The 15,702-nt window shown below is 43.3% G+C and overlaps 1 protein-coding gene across 1 annotated transcript in view; it reads left to right on the plus strand.

Annotated features, from left to right (window-relative positions):
- The window catches only part of LOC126100306 (calcium/calmodulin-dependent protein kinase kinase 1), a 449,773-nt gene that overhangs the window by 355,231 nt on the left and 78,840 nt on the right, over positions 1–15,702 (plus strand). Inside the window, exon 6 of the mRNA XM_049910915.1 lies at positions 5,760–5,933. Coding sequence (XP_049766872.1) covers positions 5,760–5,933 — 174 coding nt within the window. The remainder of the gene's footprint in view (positions 1–5,759; positions 5,934–15,702) is intronic.

Raw genomic sequence — 15,702 nt, forward strand, 5'->3', positions numbered from 1 at the left:
ATCAATGCCTTAAGGTGAAACTTCTTGGCAGATTAAAACTGTGTGTCGGACCGAGACACGAACTCGGGACCTTTGCCTTTCGCGGGTAAGTGCTCTACCAACTGAGCTACCCAAGCACGACTCACAACCGGTCCTCACAGCTTTAATTCCGCCGGTACCTCGTCTCCTACCTTCCAATGCAGGAGAGCTTCTGCAAAGTTTGGAGGGTAGGAGACGAGGTACTAGCGGAATTAAGGCTGTGAGGACGGGTCGTGAGACGTGGTTGGGTAGCTCAGTTGGTAGAGCACATGCCTGTTAAAGGCAAAGGTCCTGAGTTCGAATCTCGGTCTGGCACACAGTTTTAATCTGCCAGGAAGTTCCATATCAGAGCACACTCCGCTGCAGAGTGAAAATTTCATTCTGGAATGCCTTAACGCGTTCGTATACAATTATGTCGACTGCTAATCTGGACGGTAAATTGGCTGGAAAGTTATTTATTGTCCTGTGAGAAGTTGGAGGTGCTCTGCCCCTTACGATTCTTTCTCGTGTGTGTTATCTTGCAAGGGCGGTAGGATATATTTACGTCATAGCAAGCAAGAGTGGGAAAATGGGTGTATGACCACTGCTTACATGAGCACTGCTTATAGTCAATAGCTGCTCAAAATAACTTTCTTTTTGCTTCATTCCTGGTCTGCGTATAAAAATCATAGTCGTTTAGAGCAAACTATCCCTCCGGTAAAGTGTGTGACATTGCAGTTCATACCACTTGGAACCAGTTGACAAATTCAGCTTCTTGATGTTTCTTTTGTCAGTGCCTATAAAACATTTTACTGCACAGTCTGCAACTACAGGTATGCCTTAAAGAAGAGACAGTTTCCCCGATAAGCTCCACGACAGAGTTTTGCATTCCGTTGCTTCCCATCACATTCCATCAGTTCTCATCATCCTGTTACATCAATACGATTCAATACGCCTTCTTTAAGAATGGATACCTAACCGAACGTCCTGCACGGTTTGTAATTCCAAAGGAGCTCGCCTTAATTCTTGATGGGGAGAACCTTTGTGACCACTGTACCGCGTCATTTTTCATTCCGTGTTCGTGGTGCAAGTTAATGGTTTGTTTCGTACATTTCTTGAATGTCGACGTCCATTTTTGAAGTGTAATGCATACATCCCATAGAAAGCTGATCTTTGCATCTCCCGGACAATCATTTTGTGTTGCCCTCCAAATGCGCATGGTGAGTTAGTAGCAGCTAATATTTTTTTCCTGTCGTAACTGTTAACACAACACTTTCAAATGAGCCTTACTAGATCCAACTTACGACCTCGCACTCGCGGAGTTCCTTTCGGCTTCTGCATGCAACATTCCAGCTGTAGCCATGAAATCAGTAAAATCATAGACCGGAACGACACAGATAAATAAAAGTATGTAGTGCATACAACTACAGAACCCATATAAACTGAAAATAACACATGATCTTAAATTAGAAACCAATCTTGCTTAATATGCACAAGCAATAGATCAGTTGTAGTGATGGGAACAGCCGAATGGAAACAATCGATTCAGCCAGGTGTTAAAACAGTCGGCTCATTCGGTTGTAATATTAATTCATTCTTTCGAGTGTGCTCAGTCTGTGGGAGCAGCCGACTCAAAACAGGCAACGCAGTCTGGCGCATTCACTTCTGAGCAAAAACAGAGGGTCTTTATAACTAAACTTTTGCTACTTGATCCAGTCAAGACGGAAAACTATTTACCGTATGGGTACCCAACTTATAAGAATGTGTTCAGACTGTGCGCTGCAGGATTTGCGTTATTAGTAGCGTGTGTCATAACTTACCGTTAGGCGTCGGTTCTGGTATGGCGACATGGGATTGAAACATCAGTGTGCGCTGCAGTTGCAGACGGTCAACGTGGGTCTGGACAAGATAACCAGAGCTTCACTCGTAAAGCTGTTTTATCAAAACAACAGCAATAGCGTTGCAGCTTTCCGCGAGTATCGACGCACTGAAAGAATACGCAGAGGTTCTCTTTCCACAGCGGGGTTGAAAAACATGGTTCGAAAGTTCGAAGTAACTGTCGATATAGGAATGATGGAAACTGAAGGTTGAGGAAGAGAAAGGAGGGGAAAGGAAACTAACTATTGATGTCGGCTGTGCAGGCCACTCCATTAAAGGGATGTTATTGTCGTGTAACCACTCCGCCTCAAGCCGTGCGTTATGAACAGGTGCTCGATCGTGTTCAAACATGCAATCGCCGTCCCTGTAGCAAGAAGGTGCTTCAAATATCAACGTAGACCTGTGCTGTGATAGTGTCACCCAAAACAACAAGGGGTGCAAGCCCCCTCCATGATAAACTCGACCACACCCTACCACCACAACCTCCGAACTTTACTGTTAACACTACATATGCTGGCAGAGGACGTTAACCGGAAATTCACCACATCCACACCCTGTCATCACATCGCCACATTGTGTACCGTTATTCGTCACTCCACACAACGTTTTGCCACTGTCCAATCGTCCAATCTTTACGCTCCTTACACCAAACCAGACGTCGTTTGACATTTACCAGCGTGATGTGTGGCTTACGAGCAGCCGCTCGGCTATGAAATCCAAGTTTTCTCACCTCTCGCCTGTCATAGTACTTGCAGTGGATCCCGATGCAGTTTGGAATTCCTGTATGATGGTGTGGATAGACGTCTGCCTATAACACATTACGACCCTCTTCAACTGTCGGCAATCTCTGTCAGTCAATAGACAAGGTTGGCCTGTACGCTTTTGTTCTCTACGTGTCCCATGACGTTTCCACAGTAACCGTAAAATTACCAAAGTATTACAATATTTTTGGAAATTTTACGGTTACTTTTTTCTTTCTCAGTTAGGGTGCTAAGATTTTGCTACTGAAAGAGTCTTTCTGTTCAGGTGTATTTTTGCTTCTGATGAAGGTATATTTAGAAATACCGAAACCGTGGTCAAGGATTTCAATAAGTCATTATCCTGCAACTGTTTCAGCCATGTTTAAAATCTTGTGACTTTATGACTGTTGGAGAGCAGAGTTATGTGGCAGATACTTGTAGGTTCCACGAAATAACGTCTTTCTTTATGCGTACCTTGTACATATAAGAAGTCCCTGAGGAATAATTTCTATGAGAGCTTCCCTAAAAAACTAACTAAATAATGCACTATTGCGAGATTTGCTACCACGGAATACCTGCCGACTTCTGTAACGATAACATATTAGCAGAACTCAGAGGTACAGGTGCTTAATGAAGCGTACAGATTGCTTGTGTGCGATTGTGTTCTAATAATAAATATCATTGCACCAGCGTTGGCATTAAGACAACTTCTCAGATGTCAATAAATAAAATAACTGAATAGTTTTTCGAAGTTATTAATAGTTTATTGGGGATCTGTAACCGTTATCTTCGTTAGGGAGGACGGCAGGTGCAGAGTCTATCACGAAGTGAGCAGTAAAGCTGTTACGCGGATTGTATTACCTTATTACAGTCTCTGGCATCCGCACGATAGGATTCTTAGTAACGTTCCTAATATTTAAATATTAAATTATGCATACTACACAATAATTTCCGTGTTTAATGTATCCGCTTCATTATGTGCTTGCGAACCAGTCACTCCACTCACCCATACATTTTTCCTTTTCTTGTTACGAATAATGAACTTTGGATAAATGCTTGAAACATATTAAAAGTTTCTAAACGTGAGTCAACACAGAAGAATGACCGTGAGGGGCAGGCTAACAAATGCAGGGCAAGAGATACCTTTTCAGCTGCGTGAGCCGCAGTGGTCTGATATAAGTTTTCCTACAGCACGCCGCTTCAGCGACTTCCGTGTTCCTAATGTACCGGAGTTATCCAGCTGTTTAAAGGGGACCTTCAGCTTAATGAGGGATCCGAACCACGTTTCTTTCCAGGCGAATCCTCAAATCATTGCCGGCCCCTGGTGACCGAGCGGTTCTAGGCGCTTCAGTCTGGAACCGCGCGGCCGCTACGGTCGCAGGTTCGAATCCTGCCTCGGGCATGGATGTTAGTGATGTCCTTAGGTTAGTTAGGTTTAAGTAGTTCTAAGTTCCAGGGGACTGATGACCTGAGATGTTAAGTCCCATAGTGCTCAGAGCCAGCCTCAAATCGTTGAGAGGTGGAGGCAAGACTGAAAGTAGACTGAAAATCTTCATGGTCTGACTGGGATTCGATCCCGCGAAATCGCGGTTTCTAGGCAGTGCTTTACTGGTAGACCACCAGGCCCGGCTTTCAGTTGGCTAAAGATGTATACAATAAGTCTATCTCTTCTCAAGCAGTTACAGTACTGGTCAAACTGGCTCAAGGAAATCAGATGCGATCTGAAAGAGATGTAGATTGAAAGATATGAAACTCTGAACAGAGACACGTTTCAACAGAAGTTTCTATATCCCCATCTCCAGAGAAAACTAAAACAGGAAAGGAGAGCAAAGCTGCTAGAAGTCGGAACAACAGCACTGTGATTGAACGAAAAATTATTTCAAAAACCCTAAATTAAATCGGGAGCAGTTATTTACATAGTCCAAGAAGAATCAAATCGATTAAAAAATGGTTCTACAAATTGATTAAAAAATCACATCGAATTACTCTAATTAATGTAACTTTAAAATTTACCGAAGTAGGTAACCATTCACGAATGTAGACAAAGGCAGATTTTCACTCTGCCTGTAGTACCACGACGTCTACCTACTGTTGTGTTTAGTATTGTTGACAACACAGTGGGAACGCTACATCATTATACTGATCTCGTTTTGTGGTCCGACTGTGAACTTTGTGATCCATGACGTCAACGTAGAGTTTTCGACGACAAATATGTTAGCCGCGGCTTTTCCGAACGTCAAAGAAAAGCGCAATAGCACTCTAGATGGAAATACCACGGCTTTTTCGGCCATTTTTTGATAATAACAGCTCTTGACGTTTTATTCAAATATAATACGAAAGATTGAATTGCTGCGATTTAAACGAGCAGCAATGGAATTGTGTTTTGCTTGTCAAAAATATTTGGCTATTCATTTCCGAATATGTTGCTTTTTCTTAGCTTGTAGTTAGACAGGATCTTAATACTAAATCTTGAAGTGGAACGAGCAGTGATACCGGTACATACCTCTGTTTCCGGTTGGAAGGGAGCCACAACGGTAGGGGAGGCTCTGGTCAGAAATGCCACTGTGCACAACTGGTTGGTCGGAAGTGCCATGATACCTGCGGCAGCGCCGGGTCGGAAACGCCACGGTCGGAAGGAGCTGTAGGCAGTTACTTAGCAGATTCTATAAAATCTATGTTTTTATCTCCTCTTTTTATCTACTGACAGTCTGAAAATGAATACTGGCTGGGAGAGACCGTTTATGGCATTGTAAAACGCTCATCTGAGCATAAAATATAAAAAGTAAAATAACACAAAGAAACCCCTTGATCTCGATGGACATTGTGCCATTTGTTTCCAGTTTTGATGTTATTCTAGTAGTTATTGTCCTTTCTACGATTCTCCGTCTTCTTCGTCTTTGCACTGTTTGTCTTACAGCAATAATCCTTGCTAAAAATGTCTTCTTTTCCTTTCAAAATTTATGTCTGTCTTAGAAATGGTCGTAAAGTGTACACTGTACTTGAATCTTAGGATTGCTTATTACTGATAATTTATTGGCTGAAAAGTTTTAGATTCTAACTGAAGCGGGCACTTAGACCCAAAAGAATCAGCCAACCCGGTCTTGGGGTGAGTTTTGCTGATGGCTGCTGCACACGTGTTTGTAGGTCGTGTGGCGCCGCAGCGGAAGTCGTCTACGGGGAAGCTGGTGAATCCTGCGGAGCGAGACCCGCTGCAGAGGGTCTACCGGGAGATCGCCATCCTCAAGAAGCTCGACCATCCCAACGTCGTGAAGCTGGTCGAGGTGCTCGACGACCCCATGGAGGACCACCTCTACCTCGGTAAGCAGGTCTACCGTCACAGTCCAATCGCTCCCTTACACTGTCAAACATACTTGCCAAATTCTCCCTTATTTATCCACAGATTCGCCGAACAAACCCATACAAGATCCAAAAATTTTGCCAATCTAACCTTACGGCAGCTCTTGTCATGGGGAAGCCTCATCAGAGAGGTCCACCGCATGAGCGTCTAGGCAAGTGATTCCAGTGGTTGTTTCCCGTTAGCTTCCACTGATGATGATGAAATGATAATGAAGACAACACAACACCCAGTCCCTGAGCGGAGAAAATCTCCGACTCAGCCGGGAATCGAACCCGGGCCCCTAGGCGTGACACAACGCAGCGTTGACCACTCAGCTATTGGGGTGGACTTTACACTATTAGGAACGGCTAAAAAATGCTGATAAAGCATTTCTAATATTTATTCGGGCACTCTGTTTCTTTATGTATTTATTTATTTAACTGATCAGATTAGAGCCATCAAGCCCCCTCTTACATCGGATCAGGGTGTCACACATACAGTACCTTTTTTACATTATAGTTTTCTAAGAAATAGCAATCTTAATGTGACAAACAGTATTAAAATGATGTGAATGTCTGTGCTATTTTGTTTTTATTCTTGATAGTACTTCCCATAGTTCCAGCTGCTGCCACTAAAACTGATCGTAGGAATAATAGGAATGATAATGATAATGATAATGATAAAGAAAAATAATAAGAATAAGAATAAAGGACGCTCATCCAGGGAATGGTTTAAGCCGAGTCAGAAATACACACATGAAAATCTATTAAAGGAAATGTCACTCACGCAACCTGGTGATTACATCAGCGTTCACAGAATGGACAGCTAAATTTTTAATAACTGATTTCGAATTACTTTGCCCTCACATTGAAACAAGCACGCGAAAATTTATTATCTTCTCGTTAGTATAACAACTTAGGAACATATCGCCCAAACCACCCGTGGAAGAACTGGAGAAATTCTATTTTTACTTTATTGCACTCAAGCTTATATGTTGTGCGTAGAATTACGATTTTCTTCTTAATCTCTTACTGCGTAATATATGGCTTGCAAAGAGGCTACATCTCTTTTTTTCTTTTTTTGCTAATTGTCTGTCGTATTTTGCGTTTATTCTTGATAGTACTTCCCATAATTACAGAAACTCATGAGTTTAATTGTAATAAAACGTATTTCCACTAAACATATGTGAAGAAGCATCAGCACAAACCGTAACTTCTTTGCTCTTTCATAGAAATGGTAGACACATCTTTAATTTTTTCAAGCTAATGAAGCATTATACTTCATTGCTAGGTCACTTCCTTAAAAGATTTCTGGACTAGGTTTACTGTCACTGTGCATTAGAACGGATGTCCAGCGATGACAGCGAGAAACAACCATATAAACCAGGGGCACACTGCACATACACACGTACACTAATCCACAGCAACAGGGACATCATTCTCTGCAATGCTGTACCAGTACTTATGCCATGTGTTTGTTACTCATTTCTGTCAGCATTCATACAATGAAGGCTTGCATGACCGGATGTTTCAGCTGCCGAGAATTCTTTCGGGTTGTATGGTCGTGGTCCATGGAACTCTTCTGTCCCTGACGTTTCGTCCAAAGCTACGATGGACATCTTCGGAGGTGCTCCTGGTTGTACTGAGTCTTGCCGACTCCAACGTAGCTTTGGACGAAACGTCAGGGATAGAAGAATTCCATGGACCACAGCCAAACAGCCCGGAATAATTCTCTGTCAGCGCTGTTATTAAAATATTGCTGATTGCGCTTCAAATTTTCTGTAATAACGTCGTATTTCAAACTAATGCAAGTTTTCCAAATTAAATGACTTTTTTTAAAAACAAAAGGTTTACACAGAAACGAAAAATTTTTGGATTGGTGTTACGGTTAATTGCTATTTCCGTTTTTTTTTTTTCACTTGGTTATTAGCAAAATAAAAGAGCACCTGTTATGACTGAGGCCAAACAAATACCGAAAAATACCGGTTATTTAGAACTAAAATACTTGTATCGGTCCTAACCGATCGGTTTTTTGCATCGATTATTTGTACTCACGTAACGCAACTGACGCTTGTAACTGGCAACAATGAGAACTTCGTGCGTGCGCCGACCTGTGCGAAACGCCATCGTTGATGGAGCGGACTACAGCAGCAAATTTACTCGGAGCCATTTGTTGTGAAATCTCAAATTTGCCATTCACTGCAAAAATGTGATTCCCCGTACGCTACGCCTAACTCAGATCTTGGGGACGCTCTCGGCATGCGCCACAGCGCTACATCAACGCTTGTGATCATTTTGCAACACCTCGGATTGTGGTCTATTGTTTTATCAGCTCCTTTGTAAACTATGTGTTTCGTGTCTTCTGGTGATCTCTCAACACTGCCTTTGATATCATTCGGTCAATGGCTTGTTACTGTGCTGCAAGAATTGATTCTGTTGTTTCTGTTGTTACTACTGCTAGCAATATTACTCTAACCACATGCATTATAATTCCACTTACCTATTAACAGTGGTATTAAACTGCAATCGCCGCGCGGATTGGTCGCGTGGTTTGAGGCGCCACGTCACGGATTGCGCGGCCCCTCCCAACGAACGTTCGAGTCCTCCCTCGGGCATGGGTCTGTGTAAGTTAGTTTAAGTAGTGTGTAAGTCTAGAGACCGATGACCTCATCGGTTTGGTCCCTTAGGAGGGCATGCAGCTTTACTGTATGGTTAAATGATGATGGCGTCCTCTTGGGTAAAATATTCCGGAGGTAAAATAGTCCCCCATTCGGATCTCCGGGCGGGGTATACTCAAGAGGATGTCGTTATCAGGAGAAAGAAAACTGGCGTTCTACGGATCGGAGCGTGGAATGTCAGATCCATTAATCGGGCAGGTAGGTTAGAAAATTTAAAAAGGGAAATGGATAGGTTAAATTTAGATATAGTGGGAATTAGTGAAGTTCTCTGGAACGAGGAACAAAACTTCTGGTCAGGTGACTACATGGTTTTAACACAAAATCAAATGGGGGTAATACAGGAGTAGGTTTAATAATGAATAGGAAAACAGGATTACGGGTAAGCTACTACAAACAGCATAGAACGTATTGTTGTGGCCAAGATAGATACGAAGCCCACGCCTATTACAGTAGTACAAGTTTATAAGCCAACTAGCTCTGCAGATGACGAAGAAATTGAAGAAATGTGTGATGAAATAAAAGAAATTATTCAGATTGTGAAGGGAGACGAAAATTCAATAGTCATGGGTGACCGGAATTCGGCAGTAGGAAAAGGGAGAGAAGGAAACGTAGTAGGCGAATATGGATTGGGGTACGAAATGAAAGAGGAAGCCGCCTGGTAGAATTTTGCACAGATCACAACTTAATTATAGCTAACACTTGGTTCAAGAATCATAAAAGAAGGTTGTATACATGGAAGAAACCTGGAGATACTAAAAGGTATCAGACAGATTATATAATGGTAAGACAGAGATTTAGGAACCAGGTTTTAAATTGTAAGACTTTTCCAGGGGCAGATGTGTATTCTGACCACAATCTATTGGTTATGACCTGTAGATTAAAACTGAAGAAACTGCAAAAAGGTGGGAATTTAAAGAGATGGGACCTGGATAAACTGACTAAACCAGAGATTGTACAGAGTTTCAGGGAGAGCATAAGGGAACAATTGACAGGAATGGGGGAAAGAAATACAGAAGAAAAAGAATGGGTAGCTTCGAGGGATGAAGTAGTGAAGGCAGCAGAGGATCAAGTAGGTAAAAAGACGAGGGCTAGTAGAAATCCTTGGGTGACAGAAGAACTACTTATTTTAATTGATGAAAGGAGAAAATATAAAAATGCAGTAAATGAAGCAGGCAAAAAGGAATACAAACGTCTCAAAAATGAGATCGACAGGAAGTGCAACATGGCTAAGCAGGCATGGCTAGAGGACAAATTTAAGGATGTAGAAGCTTATCTCACTAGGGGTAAGATAGATACTTTCTACAGGAAAATTAATGAGACCTTCAGAGAAAAGAGAACCACTTGTATGTATATCAAAAGCTCAGATGGAAACCCAGTTCTAAGCAAAGAAGGAAAAGCAGAAAGGTGGAAGGAGTATATAGAGGGTCTATACAAGGGCAATGTACTTAGGACAATTTTATGGAAATGGAAGAGGATGTAGATGAAGATGAAATGGGAGATATAATACTGCGTGAAGAGTTTGACAGAGCACTAAAAGACCTGAGTCGAAAAAAGGCCCCGGGGGTAGGCAACATTCCATTAGAACTACTGACGGCCTTGGGAGACGAAACGCTACCATCTGGTGAGCAAGATGTATGAGACAGGCGAAATACCCTCTGACTTCAAGAGGAATATAATAATTCCAATCCCAATGAAAGCAGGTGTTGACAAATGTGAAAATTACCGAACTATCAGTTTAATAAGTCACGGCTGCAAAATACTAACGCGGATTCTTTACAGACGAATGGAAAAACTAGTAGAAGCCGACCTCGGGGAAGATCAGTTTGGATTCCGTGGAAATGTTGGGACACGTGGGGCAATACTGACCCTACTACTTATCTTAGAAGCTAGATTAAGGAAAGGCAAACCTACGTGTCTAGCATTTGTGGACTTAGAGAAAGCTTTTGACAATGTTGACTGGAACACGCTCTTTCAAATTCTGAAGGTGGCACGGGTAAAATACAGGGAGCGAAAGGCTATTTACAATTTGTACAGAAACCAGATGGCAGTTATAAGGGTCGAGGGACATGAAAGGGAAGCATTGGTTGGGAAGGGAGTGAGGCATGGTTGTAGCCTCTCCCCAATGTTATTCAATCTGTATATTGAGCAACCAGTAAAGGAAACAAAAGAAAAATTCGGAGTAGGTACTAAAATCCATGGAGAAGAAATAAAAACTTCGAGGTTCGCCGATGACATTGTAATTCTGTCAAAGACGGCAAAGGACTTGGAAGAGGAGTTGAATGGAATGGATAGTGTCTTGCAAGGAGGGTATAAGATGAACATCAACAAAAGCAAAACGAGGATACTGGAATGTTGTCGAATTCAGTCGGGTGATGCTGAGGGAATTAGATTAGGAAATGAGACAAAGTAGTAAAGGAGTTTTGCTTTTTGGGGAGCAAAATAACTGATGATGGTCGAAGTACAGAGGATAGAAAATGTAGGCTGGCAATGGCAAGGAAAGCGTTTCAGAAGAAGAGAAATTTGTTAACATCGAGTATAGATTTAAGTGTCAGGAAGTCATTTCTGAAAGTATTTGTATGGAGTGTAGCCATGTATGGAAATGAAACATGGACGATAAATAGTTTGGACAAGAAGAGAATAGAAGCTTTCGAAATGTGGTGCTACAGAAGAATGCTGAAGATTAGACGGGTATATCACATAACTAATGAGGAAGTATTGAATAGGATTGGGGAGAAGAGAAGTTTGTGGCACAACTTGACTAGAAGAAGGGATCGGTTGGTAGGACATGTGTTGAGCCATCAAGGTATCACCAATTTAGTATATGATGGCAGCGTGGAGGGTAAAAGTCGTAGAGGGAGACCAAGAGATGAATACACTAAGCAGATTCAGAAGGATGTAGGTTGCAGTAGGTACTGGGAGATGAAGAAGCTTGTACAGGATAGCGTAGCATGGAGAGCTACATCAAACCAGTCTCGGGACTGAAGACCACAACAACAACAATATTAAACTGTGGTGCTTCCGATCATATTTCACGAAAGCGAAAAGAGGACTCCCCTAGTTAGTGTGTTACAGATACCATAATTTAATGGGTACGTTATGGCAATTGACAGTCGGTGCCAGACCGGAACACGAACATGGATTTCCTGAAAGAAAATCAGGTTATGTTAGTTTTTCTTTCATAAAATCCCCGTATGCAAACTGTTAAAGAAGTGCTGAGTGCTTCATAGTAATGTTAAAAAACCTTTATTTCTTTGGTTCTAACCAGTTGCACACCTCTGTAGCTGAGTAATCACAACGGATGACTAACAAATGAAGGATCCGCGTTCGAGTCCCTGTAGAGCCAGAATATTTTCTTTGGTGGGAGGACTAATGGCATTTGAGGAGCTACTTCACCGAACAGCAGCGGCTCCAGGTCACGAAAACTGACAACGGCTGGGAGAGCGGTGTGCTGACCCCACGGCTCTCCATAGAGCATCCACTGACGCCATTGGCAAAAGATGACGCACCGGCCGATCGGTACTGATGAGCCCTCCAGGGTCCGTGGTCGCATTTTTTTAAAGAGTTACTGCTAGTTAGTTTTAAAATCTAGTAGGAGACACAAAGTAAGTGATGTTAGAGAAAATTTTCTATTTAATAGTGATTACAGAATAGATTTTTCCACCTTTCGTACACAGACGTGAGATTTTCCGTTTCATTTAATTAACAGAACTCCAAAAGTGGCAATGCCAAACTGGTTTACTGGGCGACCGTTCAGTGCTTACATGACGAGGTACTCATATATCAGACAAGTACTCATATCAGCGCTTCGATTATACATTACTGGCCATTAAAATTGCTACACCACGAAGATGACGTGCTGCAGACGCGAAATTTAACCGACAGGCGGAAGACGCTGTGATATGCAAATGATTAGCTTTTCAGCGCATTCACACAATGTTGGCGCCGGTGGTGACGCCTACAACGTGCTCACATGAGGAAAGTTTCCAACCGATTTCTCATACAGAAACAACAGTTGACCGCCGTTGCCTGGTGAAACGTTGTTTTGATGCCTCGAGTAAGGAGGAGAAATGCGTTCCATCACGTTTCCGACTTTGATAAAGATCGGATTGTAGCCTATCGCGATTGCGGTTTATCGTATCGCGACATTGCTACTCGCGTTGTTCGCGATACAATGACTGTTAGCAGAATATGGAATCGGTGGGTTCAGGAGGGTAATACGTAACGCCGTTCTGGATCCCAACGGCCTCGTATCACTAGCAGTCGAGATGAGATGCATCTTATCCGCATGGCTGTAACGGATCGTACAGCCACGTCTCGATCCCTGAGTCAACAGATGGGGACGTTTGGAAGACAACAACCATCTGCACAAACAGTTCGACGACGTTTGCAGCAGCATGGACTTTCAGCTCGGAGACCATGGCTGCAGTTACCCTTGACGCTGCATCACAGACAGGAGCGACTGTGATGGTGTACTTAACGACGAACCTGGGTGCATAAATGGCAAAACGTCATTTTTTCGGATGAATCCAGGTTCTGTTTACAGCATCATGATGCTCGCATCCGTATTTGGCTACATCGCGGTGAACGCACATTGGAAGCGTGTATTCGTCATCACCATACTGGCGTATCACCTGGCGTGGTAATATGGGATGCCATTGGTTACACGTCTCGGTCACCTCTTGTTCGCACTGACGGCACTTTGAACAGTGGACGTTACATTTCAGATGTATTACGACCCGTGGCTCTACTCTTCATTCGATTCCTGCGATACCCTACATTTCAGCAGGATAATACACGACTGAATGTTCAGGTCCTGTACGAGCCTTTCTGGATACACAAAATGTTCGACTGCTGCCCTGGCCAGCACATTCTCCAGATCTCTCACCAATTGAAAACGTCTGGTCAATGGTGGCCGATCAACTGGCTCGTCACAATACGCCAGTCAATACTCTTGATGAACTGTGGTATCGTGTTGAAGCTGCATGGGGAGCTGTACCTGTACACGCCATCCAAGCTCTGTTTGACTGAATGCCCAGGCGTATCAAGGCCATTATTACGGCCAGAGGTGGTTGTTCTGGGTCCTGATTTCTCAGGATATAAGCACCTAAATTGCGTGAAAATGTAATCACATGTCAGTTCTAGTATAATATATTTGTTCAATGAATACCCATTTATCATCTGTATTTCTTCTTGGTGTAGCAATTTTAATGGCCAGTAGTGTATATGAATATATGGTGTCTGTTCTTTCGGCCATGTCTGACAGATAAGATCCCATGTTAACAGCGAAATACAAACTAAGCATCCGTAATAGATTATCGCGTATCTCCTGTCAGTGAGCTCCCGTGCTCTAGGGATAGCGTCTTTGAGTCATAATCAAAAACGTCTTCGGTCCTGGGTTGGAATCCCGCCACTCCTTAAATTTTGATTAATAATCATCACTGGCGACCGAAGACTACCGGCATTAGAAGTCAGCCTCATTCTGCCAACGGCCTTGTCAAAGAGGGCGGAGGAGCGGATAGAGGTTCAGGGCACTCTCTTGTCCTAGGGGTGGGAAATTGCCCCTAAAGGCGGAAGAATCAGCAATGATCAACGACATGAGGATGCAGAAGGCAATGGAAACCAATGCATTAAAAACACGTGACGTGTATCCACAGGACATGTCGCCTGTAATTGAAGAAGTGTCATGATGATATCTCCATTGGCAAAAGATTCCGGAGTAGTGCACTATCCGGATCTCCGAGAGAGGACTGCCAAGGGGGAGGTTACCATGAGAAAAAGATGGAATAATCAACGAAAGGATAACGTTCTACAAATCGGGTGGTGGCATGTCAGACGTTTGATCTTGGTAGGGAAACAAGAAAATCTGCAAAGGGAAATGCAAAGGCTCAATCTAGATATGGAGGGGTCAGTGAAGTGGAAAGAAGACAAGGATTTATGGTCAGATGACTACAGGGTAATATCAACAGCAGCAGAAAATGGTCTAACGGGAGTAGGACTCTTTACGAATATGTAGTGCAGAGAGTACGTTACTGTGAACAGTTTAGTGACAGGGTTGCTCTTATCAGAATCGACAGCAAACCAACACTGACAATAATATTTCAGGAGTACACGCCGACGTCACAAGCTGAAGATGAAGAGATAGAGTAAGTGTATGAGGATATTGAAAGGGGAATACTGTATGTAAAGGGGAATGAAAATCTAATAGTGGTGGGAGGCTGAAATGCAGTTGAAGGGGAAATAGCAAAAGAAAAGGTTACATGAGAATATGGGCTTGGGACAAGGAATGAGAGAGGAAAAAGACTAATTAAGTTCCGTAACAAGTTTCAGCCAGTAATAGTGAATGCTGTTGTGGATTGGCAGGAGAGCCAACCCTGTGTTACTAGAGGAAGCCGAAAGGCACGCCTTTTAGCTCACGCAGGCTGGCGTGAGGTCTGGAACAGGACAAGGAAATTAGACTTTAGCAAAAAACGTACGTAGCTGCTGGAATACTTAACTTTAATCCATAAATGGTGAACATCGCTCTTGACGGTACATGTTTTACAGCATCAATAGTAACTGGTAATGGCGCCATGCTAGGTCGTAGCAAATAACTTAGCTGAAAGCTATGCTAACTATCGTCTCGGCAAATGAGAGAGTAATTTGTCAGTGAACCATCGCTAGCAAAGCCTCTTGTACCACTGGGGCGAGTGCTAAGAAGTTTCTCTAGACCTGCCGTGTGGCGGCGCTCGGTCTGCAATCACTGATAGTGGCGACACGCGGGCCCGACGTATACTAACGGACCGCGGCCGATTTAAAGGATACCACCTAGCAAGTGTGGTGTCTGGCGGTGACACCAAATTCCTCCCCCGCAAATCGGCGCACGGTTGTGGCATAAGGCTTCCGCCCGCCGTGGGGAGGACCCCATGTTGACGTATGCGACGAGGTGGGGAGCCTAACAACAGGCGAGGCTGTGCCACCCGCACCCTGCCATTCGGACCGTGGGGAGCTAGCAAACGCCTGAAAACCTGCTCCAGGGTGCACTCCAACATGCGGTGTATGCGCCCGTGAAGAGACAGGAGGGGCCGAAGGGTCGA

This window comes from Schistocerca cancellata, chromosome 9, assembly GCF_023864275.1.
Source record: "Schistocerca cancellata isolate TAMUIC-IGC-003103 chromosome 9, iqSchCanc2.1, whole genome shotgun sequence".
Classification (NCBI taxonomy): Eukaryota; Metazoa; Arthropoda; class Insecta; order Orthoptera; family Acrididae; genus Schistocerca; species Schistocerca cancellata.